The sequence below is a fragment of the Carex rostrata genome, chromosome 17 (genome assembly GCF_964058835.1).
Source record: "Carex rostrata chromosome 17, lpCarRost1.2, whole genome shotgun sequence".
Classification (NCBI taxonomy): domain Eukaryota; kingdom Viridiplantae; phylum Streptophyta; class Magnoliopsida; order Poales; family Cyperaceae; genus Carex; species Carex rostrata.
The window spans coordinates 7,887,910-7,906,234 of NC_135934.1; the positions used below are offsets into that span (position 1 = coordinate 7,887,910).

The 18,325-nt window shown below is 31.6% G+C and overlaps 2 protein-coding genes across 3 annotated transcripts; both read left to right on the forward strand.

Annotated features, from left to right (window-relative positions):
* The first annotated feature begins 424 nt into the window (after nt 1-424).
* Nucleotides 425-4,265, forward strand: LOC144567974 (beta-1,2-xylosyltransferease XAX1-like). 2 transcript variants are annotated; one of them, XM_078318178.1, is made up of 5 exons: nt 425-826; nt 1,098-1,184; nt 1,274-1,363; nt 2,267-2,455; nt 2,892-4,265. In XM_078318178.1, the coding sequence occupies exons 1-5, from the start codon at nt 628-630 to the stop codon at nt 4,088-4,090; spliced, it is 1,764 nt and encodes a 587-aa protein (XP_078174304.1). In that variant the 5' UTR covers nt 425-627; the 3' UTR covers nt 4,091-4,265. The 2 variants fall into 2 exon arrangements, with proteins under 2 accessions (XP_078174304.1, XP_078174305.1); XM_078318179.1 differs by lacking the exon at nt 1,098-1,184 and having other exon boundaries at nt 508-826.
* A 1,763-nt stretch (nt 4,266-6,028) lies between these two features.
* On the forward strand, nt 6,029-10,391 carry LOC144568608 (alpha-1,3-arabinosyltransferase XAT3-like). Its single transcript, XM_078318982.1, has 10 exons — nt 6,029-6,332; nt 7,135-7,194; nt 7,306-7,392; nt 7,519-7,626; nt 8,154-8,273; nt 8,365-8,490; nt 8,577-8,702; nt 8,788-8,865; nt 8,990-9,451; nt 9,575-10,391. Exons 1-10 carry the CDS (start codon nt 6,179-6,181, stop codon nt 10,285-10,287), a joined length of 2,034 nt encoding a protein of 677 aa, XP_078175108.1. The 5' UTR covers nt 6,029-6,178; the 3' UTR covers nt 10,288-10,391.
* The last annotated feature ends 7,934 nt before the right edge of the window (nt 10,392-18,325 follow it).

The following is an 18,325-nucleotide window of genomic DNA, read 5'->3' on the forward strand; positions in this document are numbered from 1 at the left end:
GGACGATACATTGGGTCTCTTTAGCCAAAACCCAGGAATTAACATTTCTGGTAATTTATTTGAAAAGATATAGCAACTGAAAATATTCCTACAGTTTTCTTTTTCTATGTCTATCCACCCTTTATAAGCATCATGCCACGTGTACATCAACTACCAAAAATATTATAAAAATATTAAAATAATAATAATTTATTCAAGCCTCTCATTTCTGAATTCGTATCCTCTGCATTAACTCAAAAGGGAATCTTTTCAGTTTATGAATCTCAACCTTCCGATCTGTTTTAAGATGCGTGCAGACTAGATCCGCACTAATATTGAAAGGCCCCCTATATGATCCGGATTGACTCCGTTTAAAATCAGACGGTAGATATTCATTAACTCAAAAGATTCCCTTTTGAGTTAATGCAGAGGATACGTGTTCCTTATTTCTCCAAGAAGAAATAATATGACAGGCTACTGTACAAGTCTTCTTCCCTCTTCTCTGACAAATTGGAGCTCTCTTGGAAGGGGGGGAGAGAGAGAGAGAGAGAGAGAGAGAGAGAGGGAGAGAGGAGAGACAGAACGAGATGATAGTAAGCAGCTAGAAAATACATTCAATTATCTATCTAAGCCTCTCTGTTTCAGAAAATGGGTTCTTCTCCATATAGCAGAGTTGTTTCAAGGCCAAACTGGGAGAGAAAATCAAAGCAGAGCACAAAATTTGGGAGATATTTTGGGAAATTTGAGGCCAAAAGATTTAGTCTTGGTTTGATTGGATTTTGCAGTCTGATTCTTCTCACCTTTTTCTCTGTTTCCAAAATCTTCAATTCGTCTACTCCTTTACTAGGTTTTTTTATTTTTTATTTTTTTAATGTTTCTATTCCATCCATTTTATAATTTATTTGAACCCAAAAAAATTAGGCTAGCTCTTCAATCCATCAATTTCTCCCAAATTATGGTTCATTGCTGTTAAGACCTTTCACCAACAAATAACAAACATTATATTTAGCATAAATGAGGTTCATTTTACAGTGGCATGCATCATCAATTCATCATACATGATCATGCATGAAGTTTTATAAGCATGCTTCTGACAATGTTTAAAACATTTTTTTCAGAGAATAAGGAAGCAGTAGGTTTGATTGAAAGTGCTCCAAATGGCCGAATAGAAGAAATTATTCAAAATTTGAGCTCCCAATTAGAAGGTACTAGATGGTACCATATTCAAAATTATGTTGAATAGTTTGATTTTACTACCTTAATAATGTCTCTTTTTTCTTGTCTATCTCTGTAGACATTGGAACTAAGAATGAGGTAGAAAGAAACAATTTTAGAAATATGGAAGAAATTTCAGTTTTGAAGGAATCTGATTCTACTCAGTCAGGTAAAATTCAAAATGCTCACTGCTAATTTTACTGTTATATAGTATGGTTTTATACATATATCATGAAATTTCATGCCACATTGAACCCATGAAAAAGTTTCTATATTTTAACCAGTCAATCTATTTAGGGCATGCAGAAAAGCTTTTAAGTTTACCCAAGATGTGAATTGATGGTGTATTTAGTGCATGCAAATAGAACCATTTCAATGATGGGCTAACTAGGACAGATGCCCCCCCCTAAAGCAAAAATATAAATTGATAATGATAAAAAAAAAAATCAATACCCACTATTGAGAACCTATATACAGAGAAAACAGAAGTTGGGTCCAGGTCTCCAGGACCTCCAGGTAGATTCTTAACTTGTTTTTAATTCATGTTTATTTGTGTTTTTCAATTTATTTTGACAAAGAGTTGCTAACTTGCTCAGCTTTTTCTCCTCCCAATGCACAATATTAATATAGGTCTAAGAACCACGCATTGCACAGTAGCAAACCTATATGTGATATTTATGGTGTAGCTAACCACGTAGCAGGTCTACATAACAGATAACACTGCCCTTTGTAGCGAATTTGTATCCTCTGCATTAACTCAAAATCAATGTTTTGTGTGTTAATTGATATGGACTGTCCGATGGAGATCCACACTAATATTAAAGGGACCCTGGGTTATCGGCGTGGGCCAGATTGACTCCATTTCAAATTAGACGGCCGAGATGTATTAACTCAAAAGATGCTCTTTTGAGTTAATGCAGAAGTTGCGGACTCCTTTGTAGCACCCTTGTCCCCAACCCACACCGAAAAAAATAATAATAAATGTAATTAGCATAACAATAGTAAAGGAATTAATTTAAGAATAAGATTGTATTATTGCAACTGCAAGTATAATTGTTCTCTGCTTTCACAGATATCACGACACAAAAACAGCAAACTGAGAATAATGTCAATTTGGAGATTGATTCTGCAAATAAGCAAGATATTATAATTTCAAAGGAAGAAGATAATACAATGCTTGACAATGATGTTTCTTTGGAGAACAATCTGACTATTGAGTCCAATTCTTCAAACAAGCAAAGTATCGTAATTTCGGCAACAGGTACTTACACGTTTATGTTTTCAGAAAATTACTCTGTATATATTCTACTATTGACTTGAGAGTAAATTTTCATTAGTCAGTATTTGAATGTAATATTCACCTATGTAAAATTTACACAATTGATCTCTTTGTTGGAAGGGTACTGACTATCAATTAATTCTTTTTTATTTTCTTTTACAATGTTCATATACCCCGAGGACATGTGATTAACTATCCAATTTTTCACGTTGTAGGATGTAAATTTGCACAATTAACTTTCTGAAAATGCTTAGGTCTCATCCAGATACTTAGAATTATGTACTGTGCCACTAAAATTATAAAATAATAGGCTAGTAAACCTTGAAATCCATAAACATATCGAGATAAATTATTAAACCTTTGCAAGGCACAATCTGAATGGATCTCCTAATAACATCTCTATTGATTTTGTATATAGGAGAAGAGATTGAAGTTGAAAGCACTGAGATAAAGAGTACACTAACTTGTGATGAAAATAGCAAAGATGAGGGTTTTCCTTATGCAAGACCGGCAATTTGTGAGATGACCGGTGAAATTACAATTAGCCCCATAAGCTCTTTAATAACTCTTATATCCTCACCAGACCAAGGATATGAAGAGAAGAAAATACGACCTTACGCACGAAAGGATGACAATTTATTACCTAAGGTCAAAGAAATAACAATAAAGCCGGTCTTTAGAGAATCTGAGGTCATGCAGTGCACCATAACTCATGAGGTACCTGCAGTAATTTTCTCCGTGTCCGGTTACACCGGGAACTTCTTTCACGACATGGCTGATGTTTTGATCCCTTTATTTCTCACCTCGTACCAATTCAACAGTGAGGTACAATTCTTTGTTACCAACTATGACCAAAAGTGGATCCAGAAGTACCAACCAATTTTAGGCGGGCTGTCGAGGTACAACATTGTGAATTTAGATAGAGATAAAAATTTACACTGCATAAAACATGCTTTTCTAGGGTTATTTAGAGATCGCGACTTGATCATCCACCCTCATCCTACAAGAAATCCTAAAAGCTATAACATGTTGGATTTCAAAAAATTCCTTCGGCAAGTTTATGCTCTCAAAATGAGTGCCCCTATTTTTGTTGGAGAGCAATTGCACAAAAGACCAAGAATGCTTATCATATCTCGTAAAGGTACAAGAAAAATATTAAATTTAAGAGGGCTTGTTCGAGTGTCCAAAGAATTAGGGTTTGATGTGGTTGTTTCGGAGGCTGGTGGCAATGTAAAACGGTATGCACAACTTGTGAACTCATGCGATGTAATGTTAGCGGTACATGGTGCAGGTCTAACAAACCAAATATTTTTACCACCTAAAGCGGTGGTTATACAGGTAGTACCATGGGGCAAAATGGATTGGATGGCTACAAATTTTTACGGCCAACCGGCCATAGAAATGGACTTAAAATACTTGGAGTATAACATAAAAGAGGATGAGAGTAGCCTCATTAAGAGGTACCCAAGAGACCATGTTGTGTTTAAAGACCCCTATTCATTTCATTTGCAAGGATGGGAAACCTTGTCAAGTGTGATAATGTCACAAAATGTGAAGCTTAATCTTAGGAGATTTAGAGAGACTTTGATTAATGCTTTAGACCTTCTCCAAGAGTAGATTTGTGCAGAGTTGTACAGCATTGGTTGATTTGATGTGTTTTATTTTTGTTAATATTGTACACTAGATTATCAATTCTTTTGGCCACATTGGCAAATTCTTTGTTATACAGAGTCGAACCTTGAATTGTGACAAGATATGATACATTTTTACCAATAAAGAGAGAAGTGTAATTGAGATGGTATAGTTGATCTAATTTTTTTTTTCCAACATTTACCAATGGGCAACAATTAATGTATAATCTTTCACAATTTTTGTCCTTTGTTTAATTAACTAATGGAAAAGAAAGATGGCCGAATAATAAGAAATTAAATAGAAACCCCAGAATGAATAAAAAGAAAGAATAATGTGTTGAGGACCTCTTTTACAAGGGCTTCTCTTATGGGCCAACTACATTAACACATTTTACAAAAGCCTTTCAAATCACATTTTTCAAGGGCTTCTCTTATGGGCCAACTCCGAGCGTTCGCATTGCAAACGTGCATGACAATATTGAACATATGCAGTTTCATTAAAAAAAAACACATATAGTACGGCTGGGAAAAACATATATTTAGTGAGAGCAGTTTTTCTCGATCCAGTATGCCATAGAAAAATAGACCTAAAATTAGAATGCTATCTAATGGGCCAAGTTGTATTTAGAGTGCTTTAAGCCCACACAAAGATTGTAGTGACCGGTACACTGTTTATTTTTCTTTAGAGACTTTAGATAGGGACAACGAATTGATACTGGTATAAACACTATTATTTTTCTCGAATTTAAATTAGCAGCTTTTGGTACGCATCGTTTGTATGGGCACACTAGAAATTATCCCTATTATATTTGAACAGCGTGGTAATTGATACTTCATTTAGGTTAGTTTTGCATATAGTTGTTTTTTCTCATTTGTCTATTTAAAGTAAAACACATCAAAGAAGATTTTATATAACCTCTCAATATGTAAAATTCTTCATTAAAAATGGTCCTGGATGCTTTTTTAAATCAATTCAGTTGAGCACATAGAGGAACACTGTGTAAAACTATCTTTTATTGACCACTCAAAATATTGTTATTACAACTTTTTAACAATATTATAATATATTAACTGAAAAATAAATTAGGAAAATGCTGTGATCATTTATCGACCGATCTTGTGATATTTTTTCCTGATTTATTAATATTAGATATGAATAACCCATGTCATGTCATAATTAATTAGTAGTATCTACCATTCTACCTACCATAAATGCAATAAAGGCGCCCAATTATTAAATACCTCATGTTAGGAACATCAATTTCACATTTTGCATTTGCCTGATTCAAAATTGAAACTTCATTAGCAGTAGCATGATTGTCTTACATAGAAATTCATATATTTTATTTATTGTAATTTTTTTCAAAAATAAAAAAAATCCTGCTTTTAACGAGCTAACAATATGCTCACACAAGTCAACATCTGGTGGTGGATGCCGTGATTAACGCAAGAATTTTCCTTGAACGTTTCCCCTAACAATTAGTTTAATTCTGAAGTGTCCTTAGACCTTAGCTAGCTAACTATTGGAAAATCGAGGGCCGTCCGATGGGCATCATAATAAATTCGGTTTTATGCGTTTAAAGTCGTCTGATACACATTAAAATTTGTGCAGACAACTTTAAGATTCGTCCGAATCAAGAGTGCACGAATCTTAATGAAAATCGAATGACTTTGACTGAGCATCGAACTGAATTGGATGAGATGCCCATCGGACCGCCCCCACACTCCAATTATTGGGCAGTCATGCATGCATTATCACCTTGAACTCCTTGAATTCAGTTATATATAACAAAGAATAACAATCAAAAGAAATATAATTTAATAATAGGAAGTGAGCCCCCATTACTAATCTTTTATTGTAATGAATTAATGTCATGAGGCTAACAGGCAAACAACAAACTATACATCACCGTTGAATATTCGATCAGCTTCAAACTTTCAACATCTCTTCTAACAAACAATTATTCTCCATCTAACAACCCAAATTATATATCCTATATATCTCATTTAAGCTTCATACCAAGCACTTGTTGAAGGCTTTGAGAGCATCAAATTAAGGGTTGGTTCAGAGAAAATGAGAGGTGGAGACAGGAGCAAGTATGCCGCCCGGAATGCACGGTCGTATGAGTCGCAGAGGATTCGCATTGTATTGATTACAATGGGTTGCTTCTTGATGACCATGACATTCATTTTATCGACAAAGCCAGGGGCAGTTTCGATCGATAATTGTAAGTTCGTCATATTTATGTTATTGATCTTTCACTAGATTATGTTTGTCATAAGTAAAATTTTAACTAATTCAATTTCTTGAAGAAAATGACTAAGCTTTCAAAGCTTGTACATCTAGGCTATGCCATATATAGCAAATAAGGCTACATTCAACTGTTCATGAGTTTTGAGTTGTGAAAGATACTGATTAAAACAAACTTTACTATTTTAGGATATCTTTTATTATTTCAGATTTTTTAAAATTTATCTTATTTGATATGCAAATATTTTCTTACTATTTTTTTTTCATCTTTCAAAATTCCAACAAACTAGTATAAAAATCCTGAAAAGTGAAAATAGTAAAATTTGATATTTTACAAGATTAATATGTACAATACATCGAGCTACTTGGATCAACTATACAGAGACGACAAATCAAAATTTGCGACATTTATATTTGACCGAAATACAAATACTTGTACGATAGTCGAACTCATCTTCATACTATTGACAAGGCTGAGGTGTAGAATTTTTCTTTTGAAGCTTGAATGTGATTCCGCATTATCAATTAATTCATTATTGAGAATCAAGTTTTTTAGTCTAGTGGTTGAGACAATGCTGTCTAAGAAATCGTATGATAAAATCCGATTGATTAAACTCTTGTTAATAATTTAAGTTGGAAGACTTGACTCCATATTTATTTAATTGAAAAAAAAGCTATGATTCATTGTTTGTCATATTCATAAAACTGTTATGTGCACTCTCTCTGATATATAATTATGCTCTTTTTTTCTTTTTTCTTTTTTTCTGATTGGATTATAGCAAACTTTGCTGAAGCAGAGAGCTTCTCTCCACCCATGAAGTATAATTCTCAAGATATTGGTAATTAATGCATTAGTTTTTCTGTAATTACCTCAGCCATTATTTCGGTTAAAATCTGAATATATACAAGTAAATATTTGGAAGTTTTAAATGAACAAAATCTCAATGCAGAACTACAAATCAGAGAAGATTTTCAGTCAAACAAAGTTGAAACAAAGATAGAGCCACCCAAAGAAGCTACAATTTTTGGATCAGTTGGTGTGTACTTGTAATTGTCATTTTCTTTTCATCAATAATTAGTAATGCATTGTTATATAACATTTTTCTTTGGAAAAAGATATATGTTACTGCAACTAATATTTGAGATGTTATTAATATTGTCAGCTGTTGATTTAGAGTCACCTGAGCATCAAAATAAAGAAGTGTTGCAATGGGCGAATGAAAGAACTGAGATTAAACAAGCAAAAGAAACTAAAATTTACGGAGATGTTGGTACATATATACTTTACCTTATTTTTTTCATTATTACAAAAACGTTCGTGGACAATTTTTTTCTCAAATTACTTGACTTTATGATTTTGAACTTTTATAATTCTTGGTGTACATTCAGAGTAACAATTTACAAGAGATGATCTAAAAGTGACACAGAAAAGATTGTATTTCCTGATGCTGGTAATATGCTAGATGATTTTTTTACGGATAAAAAAAACTGAGTATTCTAAACTTGTTGGTAAAAATTGGATTGTAACAAAGCAAAAATAATTATCAAATAAAAAATGAAGACAGCAAGCATTTTTTTTTCATTTTTCAGTCTTCAAAATTACATTATTGCCAAATTTTCCACTAATTTTTTTTTTTCACTTTTTAATGAAAAGTTTCTAAAATATCCTCTATTTGGGTACCAAATTGGAGACTAGAAATATGCAAAGTTGAATAAGATGCACAAACAAGACAAAAAAAATTTGAAGACTCAATTCAAACTTCACAATTTATAAATGAATTATTTAAAAAAATTGTAGGAGGGGATGCTGAATTTGAGAAGGTGATTGAAGAGGATCCAGAACAAAATGTTGACCTCCAGATAACTCTAATTGATGGCACAAATGTAGTAAAGAAGAAAAATGAAGCCACTATATTTGGTAATAGAAAAAATAAAAAATTAAACCAACTGTTTATGATTGAAGAAATTTTGGAAATTCCTGAATAAATTAATTACTCAATAATTTTCAGGAAATGAGGAGACTAAAGAGAAATACAATGCAGATGACAAAACAAAACCAACTCAAACCCCTTCTCTTTTGGATCGCTTCAATGAAAATCTAGTGGAAGCTAGACCTACATTATTAGATCAATTTGGTAAAAATGATATTTTTTTTTTAAATGTGTATATGAATTTAGCCCACAAAAGTGCTATAAGCATGGATACATTTGATTCATTTTAGGTAATGGAGAGAAGGAAGAGAATGATAATGAAAAAACCAAAACAACAGAAGCTACAATCCCTTCTCTCTTGGATCGCTTCAACGAAGAACCCGCTCAAGGTAAACCGGAACACTCCGGGCAATCAGGTATTGTTAGTTCTGTATTGATTATTCTAAATGAAACAAGTATAAAATTAGTGCTGTATTGATTATTCTCTTGATATCTTGACAGACATCGAGAAGAACAACGAACAATGGTTTCTGACTGATCCCCATAAAACCGAAGAAACATTTACCTCCATTCAAATTGGTATGTCAACGAAAAAATTTGACTCAAAATCAAAAAGCATTTACAGCAAATTAAAGGAAAAAAAGAAGAAGGAATTGTTATAATTAACTAACAACTTTTTCCTTGATCATTTCTGATCTTGAAGAAACTGCCAGGGTGATTCCGAGCTCAAGTTTTCAGTGTGATTTTACTGACTTCAGATCAGATACATGCAATTTGGAAGGAGATATAAGAATCCATGCTAATTCTTCAACGATCTATTTTGTTGATCCAACCAGCTCTTTAAACCAATTTTACAAAATCAAACCATACCCTAGAAAGGGAGATGAAATGTGCAATCAACGCGTACAAGAGTTCAATGTGTCTTCACGAAAAGATGCCCCTCAATGTTCCCACCACTCTGACGTGCCCGCAATATTGTTCTCTATCGGAGGTTATACCGGCAACATTTTTCATGATTTCTCAGATGTGATTATGCCTCTGTTCACTGCCTCCCGTCCATTTAATGGTAAGGTTCAGTTTCTCATGACGAACACCCAGACATGGTGGCTAATAAAATATGATAAGATTCTCAAGGCGCTCTCCAACTACGAACCGATCAGGCTCGGTAATATATGTTAAATAAATTTTCTCTTCATATTTTTGTGACATTAACTAACTAGTTGGAAAAAAAAATTTAAGCCATAACTTTGGATAAGCTGATAGATATATAATTATTATGATTTGTTAGATGTTGATGAGGCAAATAATGAAGTGCATTGCTTCAAGCGTGTCATAGTTGGTCTTGTAGCCCACCGGGAGCTAATTATCGAGTCGTTGCGAAACCCTAAACACTACTCAACACAAGACTTCACACATTTCATCAGACAAATCTTCCCCCTCGAAAGAGAAGCACCGACTAATCTAGGTGAGGCAGGAATATCGAAGAAACCAAGGATGCTCATCATATCTAGAGCAAGGTCAAGGATGATCACAAACCTACACCAAGTTGTTGAGTTAGGTCAAGAGCTAGGTTTTGAAGTCTTGGTGCAAGAGACAGATGTCGGTCATGACATAGTTCAATTTGGACAAGTCATCAACTCTTGTGATGTGATGATTGGCGTGCACGGCGCGGGGCTCACTAACGAAATGTTCTTGCCACCCAATGGCACTTTGATCCAAATAGTGCCATATGGCGGTCTCCAATGGATCGGGCACATGGATTACGGTGATCCAGCTATTGCAATGGGTTTGAACTATATCCAATATGACATTGCACTAGAGGAGAGCACCTTGTTGGAGAAATATGGGAGAGATAATGAGATACTAAAGAACCCTATTGAGTTCCACAAGAGGGGATTTGGGTTTATTCATGAGTTCTTCATGAATGGCCAAAATATCACTCTTAATTTGAATAGGTTTAGGAATGTGTTGATTACAACACTAGATAAGTTAACCTATTAGAAAGCATGTACAATCATTTTTTTTTTTTTTGTAAAACATTTCTTTCATTTCTTTATATTTTGTATTCTTTATTTTATTTGCTTATATGATCATATATACACATATAACATTATTAGTTTATTACCATAATTTGATTTGGCGTATTTAATTAATTTATTAGTTGGAATATTCCTCATAATAAAATCTTCCTCGCTGTCATTGACATTCAAAGGTAGTTCATTACCATGCATATAATTATGTAGAACCCTATACGGAGAACTCTGCCTGTATATGTACCTCAAGGTTAATTGGTACAAATATGTGTACAACTCTTAATGTTCATATATTTTATAATATATATCATTGTCCGCACCGACACTTTGGGAGTCCATATTAAATGATGTCTATAGTTAATATAGTGTCTTAATTAATAAAGTCATATATTCGTTTTTAAATTAATAGTTTAATACACATATTTGTGGGGTTTTGGCAAGATAGTGAACTATTTATTATTGATTACAAACCCAATAATGAAAAATTGAAAATAGTGATCATTGATAATTCATGGTGATGCACCACTTTGAGCTAACTTATTTCGTCAACATAATCAAATTTGGTTACTATCTTGCACGCCTCAGTTGGAGCAACAGCATATCATTTTAGAGAGCAGGCTGTCAAGCACGCTATGCAAATAATTAGGTTGTTGGTATGAAATTTTAGAACATATATATTATGCCCAGATGGTTGTTAGCAAGGCCATTTTACATATAAATCTGATCTTTATAGCCTTTTTTTTTTTTTTGTAGTTAGTATCATGCACGCCTCAATTGTTTACGTTTTATGAGTGAGGATATACAATGAAGCATAGTGCATATTAATTGGTATGTAATGTAATTAATATCTTTATTTTTAAAATCTAAACAAATGATCTGAACCATTCAACATAATCTCCATATAAAAATGTATTTGTCTATCAAATTTTGCATTTTTTTTTAAAATAATATTTTTTAAATAAATAGAAAATTACTTTATTTCAAGATTTTAGACCAATCAAAAGTAGTGATATTTTATCTATTTTAGTAAAAGGAATTCTAAAAAATGTAAATTCAGCAATATGGACAAAATACACTGTATATGCATCGTACCATAGGTCCATAGCCTCACTCATGTTTATTATATTCAATCAATCCATGAAGAAATTAAGAAAAAAAAAATGTGATGACACCAAGTTTTCACTTATTGTTTCTCTCTACATAATTATATACTTTCATAGCATCATAATATTGTGCTTTGTCGAGTATTAGTTTAGATGAAATTAATTACTGAAAACAGGCAGCTTAATACCAACATAACATCAATGCAAAAATTCAAACCAACAATTTAATTTCTCTTGTACACCCAAACCCCGAAATTTTTATAAATACCCAAAAAAAATATAAAAATTACGGAATCTACCCACTGTTTGAATGAAATTCGAAAAATACCCAATCCGGTTATCCAATAACCGGATTTGTGACAAATTTCCGGTCAATGGATTCCCGGACTCAAAACAATATATCCGGTTAACCATTCACCGGAAAGTTGTATTTTTTTTTTTTAAACAGAATTTTTTTTATTTTTTGTATTGAAATATTATAAATGTTGAATATATTTCTTTAAAAATAGATGGAATATAATATAATTTAATTTATTAGAAAGACTGCAACAAATAATCCGGATCAATATTTTTCAGGCTGGATTTTTCGCAGCTGTAAGAAAAATTAATATATTTCTTTATGTGTTATTGGAAAAAAAAAAAAAAAATGCTTAGATTATGAGTTATTGCTCCCGGTTCAAAAGTCACTTCTATGTAATCTAGAAAATATTGTGATCCTTCTAGGACATTTATTTTTGAAAAAAAAAACAAAAACTTTAAGTTATTTAATAATTGTTATTCAAAAAGAATTCTCAAAATAGATACAACTTTTTATAAATTAAATGTCCTAGAAGGATCACAATATTTTCTAGATTACATAGAAGTGACTTTTGAACCGGGATCAATAACTCAGAATCTAAGCATTTTTATTTTTTTTCCAATAACACATAAAGAAATATATTAATTTTTCTTGCAGCCGCGAAAAATCCGGCCTGAAAAATATTGATCCAGGTTATTTGTTGCAGTCTTTCTAATAAATCAAATTATATTGTATTCCATCTATTTTTAAAGAAATATATTCAACATTTCTAATATTTCAATACAAAAAAAATTAAAAAATTTCTGTTTTTAAAAAAAAAATACAACTTTCCGGTGAATGGTTAACCGGATATATTGTTTTGAGTTCGGGAATCCATTGACCGGAAATTTGTCACAAATCCGGTTATTGGATAACCGGATTGGGTATTTTTCGAATTTCATTCAAACAGTGGGTAGATTCCGTAATTTTATATTTTTTTTGGGGTATTTATAAAAATTTCGGCCCCAAACCATTGTTGTAAAAAATATCTGTTTAGGCCGATTAATTGGCCAATTAGCTGTTGATGATGATCAAACTGTTACAGATTTTCTCAACTAATCGGATGATTATTTCCGATTATGATCAATTATTCCTAATTATTCCCGATTATTCCCTGTTAATCGCTTAACGGTACCTTGTCTATCCAACGACTGTATACCGTTATTTAAAGCACTTCCCCCAAACCAAGAATATGAATACGGATAACCTTCAAAAAGAAAATATATATGAAAACAGAGATGGACCAGATTCTACAACCTTTAAACCCTTTTGTTTTGGAACTTATGCAACAGCCTTGCAACCTATCAAACAAATTGATAATTTAGTATAGAAAATTAGTACAAATCGTTGTCATTTACATGCCACTAAGTTGACTTAGCTAAATCAATCAACTAATTAATTTATCATGCTGAGCATTATGATGCACTAGTGGCTAATTAATTTATCATGCTGAGCATTATGATGCACTAGTGGTTTTTGTTGTTTTCTTAGGAGTTAAATTTAAGGGACAATTTCATATGTAGCCCTCACAAATTAACTTCAAATTACGTATTTTCCCGTTTATATTCATAATCTCATATTTACCATTCTAAATTCCAAAAACTTACAAATTTACTTAGTTTTTTTTTAACTTTTTAACTGAACTCATTCTAAATTTGTAAAGTATCTATCTTGCCCTTATTAAAAAATTAAAATATGTTTTTGTAAGAAAAATATATACCAATTTTACTCGTCCACACGGTACACTAGTGCTTTTTGTTTGTTTTCTTAGGAGGTTCATTGTACCTTTTAAATCTGAAGTATTTCTTAAATTTGAAGTTGAATAGTTGGAGTATGTATCTTTCGACATCATCCTTAGTCTAAGGAAATTGATATACCAACTAAAGAGCCATCATAGGTAGGTTTTAATGTATTGATTTTGATGTCTAAACCGACGAATTCAATTATTGTGATACCTTTGAAACAGTTGTATTTTACAAGGGAAGGTGGGACTTTATAAGTCATAAATGCAAGTGCTATTAATTAATAGCTACAAATCAAGATGGAAAAATAAGACAAAATGGTATACCAGTGGATTTGTAACAACAAATAAATGCCCGTTATGAATAAAGTATTTATGGATGTCCATACATGTTATAACTCTTTTGAGCAATTACTTCAAAACTTCTCTTTAAAGGAGTATGTTTCTCTCCCACATTTATCAATAGAGTTAATATTAGATGGCTTATAATTTACATTTTATAGCCTATAAATAGAGACTTTGTATGAATGTATTACACACAACAAAAGCATATTAATAAAGCATAGCTATCTTTATACATTCTCAATATCTTGTTTATTATTCTTTTACTTTATTTTATAATACGTTATCAGCACAAGAGCTCTTGAAGATCTGAGGTAAATTTCTAATATATTTTTAATTTTAATATCATAATACTTCTAGTTAGAAATTGTCATAAGATAAGAATGTAAAAAAATAGTAATAATAATAATAATGAAGTCATCGATTGTCTTTTATATTACATTTTCAATTCTGTTTTTTTTTTTAATGTTATGATTTTATTTTGAATTAAACATAAATTCCAAATGGCCCGAAGACCAATTTGATAAGGTTGAGATAATATTGAGAATTTATCTCAAATTAAAAATGAATTGGTTCATTATGTCCGAAGCCATATGATAATTATAAATTTACAATTTTATCAAATGGCCCGAAGTCATTTAATTATAAATTTTATAATGTGCAATTTTAGATCTGACTCATATTATTAAAAAAAAATGCGCATTATTATTATAATTTTTTTTATAACAGTTTTAAATCAATTCATTTATATCCTTTAATTTTTAATTTTGATACACGTATTTAATTCACATCTACAATTTTAAATTTTGTTTTACTTGAACAATATTATATATATATTGTTCAAAAATTAACGTACATAGTAGTTTAATTTTTCTACATAAGTTTCTTATTTTAATCTTAAATATTATTAACAAAGATCTGATACAATAGAATATATATATATATATAGAGAGAGATGGGCTACGGTGAGTTGCGAAGTAAAACGCGTTTCTACTTCACGCCGTATTTTTATTTTGAAAGTCCAACCGATCGATCCGAACCGTTAGATGTTTAATCCATATTGAAATGTGCTTGGAGACCAAATTTTTCATTTTTTGGAATTTTTTTACTATTTATTAAGCATTTTTGAAAATTGCTGTTTTGCTGTGAACAGTAAAATTTTCTGGACCATCAGATCAGCGACTTTCAAAATTGCTTAATAAATAGTAAAAAAAATTCAAAAAATATAAAATTTGGTCTCCAAGCACATTTCAATATGGAGAACAAGATGAATGGTTCGGATCGACGTTTTGAACTTAAAAATTGCAAAATATGAGCGTGAAGTAAAATAGTCGCTTTACTTAGCAACTCACTGTAGCCCATATATATATATATATATATATATATATATAGATATTTTGCTTTCAATAAGTTTAATCTTCATAGCACTGAATGTTAATTTATTTTATATTTTTGTGATAGTATCATTATGTCGAATCTTGCGAAACTTGAATTTGTGGCTCTTGACATTACTGGAAAAAATTACTTATCATGGGTGTTAGATGCTGAAATCCATTTAGATGCAAATGGTCTTGGAGAAACAATCAAAAAAGATAATACAACCACTAATCAAGACAAGCCAAAGCAATGATCTTTCTTCGTCACCATCTCCATGAAGGATTGAAAGCTGAATATCTTACGGTAAAAGACCCACTTACTTTATGGAATAATTTAAAAGAAAGATATGATCACCAGAAAACTGTAATTCTCCCAAAAGCTCGTTATGAATGGATGCATTTGAGATTATAAGATTTTAAAACAGTAAGTGAGTTTAACTCAGCAATGTTTAGAATTAGTTCTCAGCTAAAATTATGTGGAGAAAATATTACTGATCAAGATATGTTGGAAAAAACATTCTCCACTTTTCATGCATCCAATATACTCTTACAACAACAATATCGTGAAAAAGGTTTCAAGAAATATTCTAAATTGATTTCTTGTCTTCTTGTGGCTGAACAAAATAACGAGCTTTTGATGAAAAATCATGAATCCCGTCCAACGGGTTCTGCTTCATTCCCTGAAGTGAATGTAGCAATGCATAACAATTATGGACAATTCCAAGGACGTGGACGTGGTAATGGCCGAGGTCGTGACCGAGGCCGCGGTCAAGGTTATTATCGTGGTGATCATTCTAAAAACATATCTTTCCACTAGAAGTGGAAAAATAATGAAGAAAAAACTGGGAAAGAAAAAAGTGGGCATAATAACGTACAAGAGAATTCATGCTAGCGTGTGGTGGTAAAGGTCATTGGTCATGTACCTGTCGTACACCAAAGCATCTTGTTGACCTATATCAAGCATCACTCAAGAATAAGGATAAAAAGATCGAAACAAATCTTGTTTGTGATGACAATTTCGATAATAGCGAACTTGATGTTACTCATTTGGATGTTGCTGATTTTTTTGAAGAAAATAAGAACTAATCACTTTATTAGTGATGATGGGATATCAAATAAATAAATAAATAAATTTTTATTTTTGTTGTTTTCTCAGTGATGATGGATATAAAATAATAATAATAATAATAATAATAATAATAATATTTTGTAGTTGTTGGAGTATCTGTAATAAAATGTTATCTACTCATTTATTATATTCTTAATTATATTTTTTGATATTGATTTTTTTTTGTTTTGGTTTTGTTTCCATAAAGAATGAATATATCTTTGGTTAACAACAACAACAATAATGAAGATATATGTCTCGTCGACAGTGCAACAACTCATACTATTCTTAAAGATATAAAATACTTCTCTTATTTACTAATGCACGAAGCCAATGTTAGTACTATTTCGGGTAGTACAAATTTGATAGAAGGCTCCGGAAGAGCTTCCAAAAGCAGTAAATTGCTTAAAGAAAGAATTTGAGATGAAAGATCTTGGAAAGACGAAGTTTTGTCTTGGATTACAAATTGAACATTTGAAAAGTGATATTTTTGTCTATCAAGAAAATTATGTTGCAAGAGTGCTGAAATGATTTTATATAGACAAATCACATCCATTGAGCACTTCGATGGTTGTACGATCATTAGATGTGAATAAAAACCCTTTTAGACCTCGAGAGAATGATGAAGAACTACTTGGTCCTGAAGTACCATATCTTAGTGCAATATGAGCACTTATATATTTTGCTGGACATACAAGGCCTGATATATCATTTGCTGTAAATTTATTAGCAAGATATAGTTCTTCTCCCACACGAAGACATTGGAATAGAATTAAACATATATTTCGCTACCTCCGAAGTACAATGGATATGTGTTTGTTTTTTTCAAATGTATCCAAATCTGATTTAATTGGTTATGCATATGCTGGATATTTGTCTAATCCACATAATGGCTTATCTCAAAGAGGTTATTTATTTACATGTGGTGGAACAGCTATTTCGTGGCGATCTGTGAAACAAACTATAACAGCCACATCTTCTAATCATGCAGAAATTTTAGCAATACATGAAGCAAGCCGAGAATGTGTTTGGTTAAGATCTGTGATTCAACACATTCGTCAGACATGTGGCTTGTCTTCTGGAAAAATATTCCCGACGATCATATATGAAGATAATACTGCATGTATTACTCAATTAAATGAATGATACATTAAAGGAGATAGAACAAAACACACTTCACCAAAATTCTTTTTCCCCCATGATCTTCAGAAGGATAATGTCATTAATGTTCATCAAATCCGTTCAAGTGAGAATCTAGTAGACCTATTCACCAAGGCGCTTCCTACTGGGATATTTGAAAAGCTGGTCTGCAATATTGGTATTCGTCGATTTAAAGATCTTGATTAATTTTTTGACGAGGGAGAGTTAAATATGCATTACATTTTTCTTAACCATGGTTTTTCCCACTGGGTTTTCTTGGTAAGGTTGTAATAGTGTATTAAGAAGAATAATGTACTATTTTCCCTTCACTAGGTTTTTATCCCATAGGATTTTTCCTAGTAAGATTTTAATGAGGCATATTCTTATGTAATTGACATCTAAGGAGGGGTGTTATGAATAAAGTATTTATGGATGTCCATGCATGTTATAACTCTTTTGAGCAATTACTTCAAAACTTCTCTTTAAAGGAGTATGTTTCTCTCCCACATTTATCAATAGAGTTAATATTAGATGACTTGTAATTTACATTTTATAGCCTATAAATAGAGGCTTTGTATGGATGTATTACACACAATAAAAGTATATGAATAAAGCATAGCCATCTTTATACATTCTCAATATCTTGTTTATTATTTTTTTACTTTATTTTATAATAATGCCTAATTATTTTTAATTAAAAGTTATAAAAGATCAAGCTGAATGTGAGCAAAATATCAAGCATAGCTTCAATGCAAAAATTGGCTGGATTATGATTTAATTTGTTATGTGATTTAATTCAAACTTGGTTTTACTTATTTCATGAGAATAGGTTCATTACTTTTTTGTGACAGCATCTGTG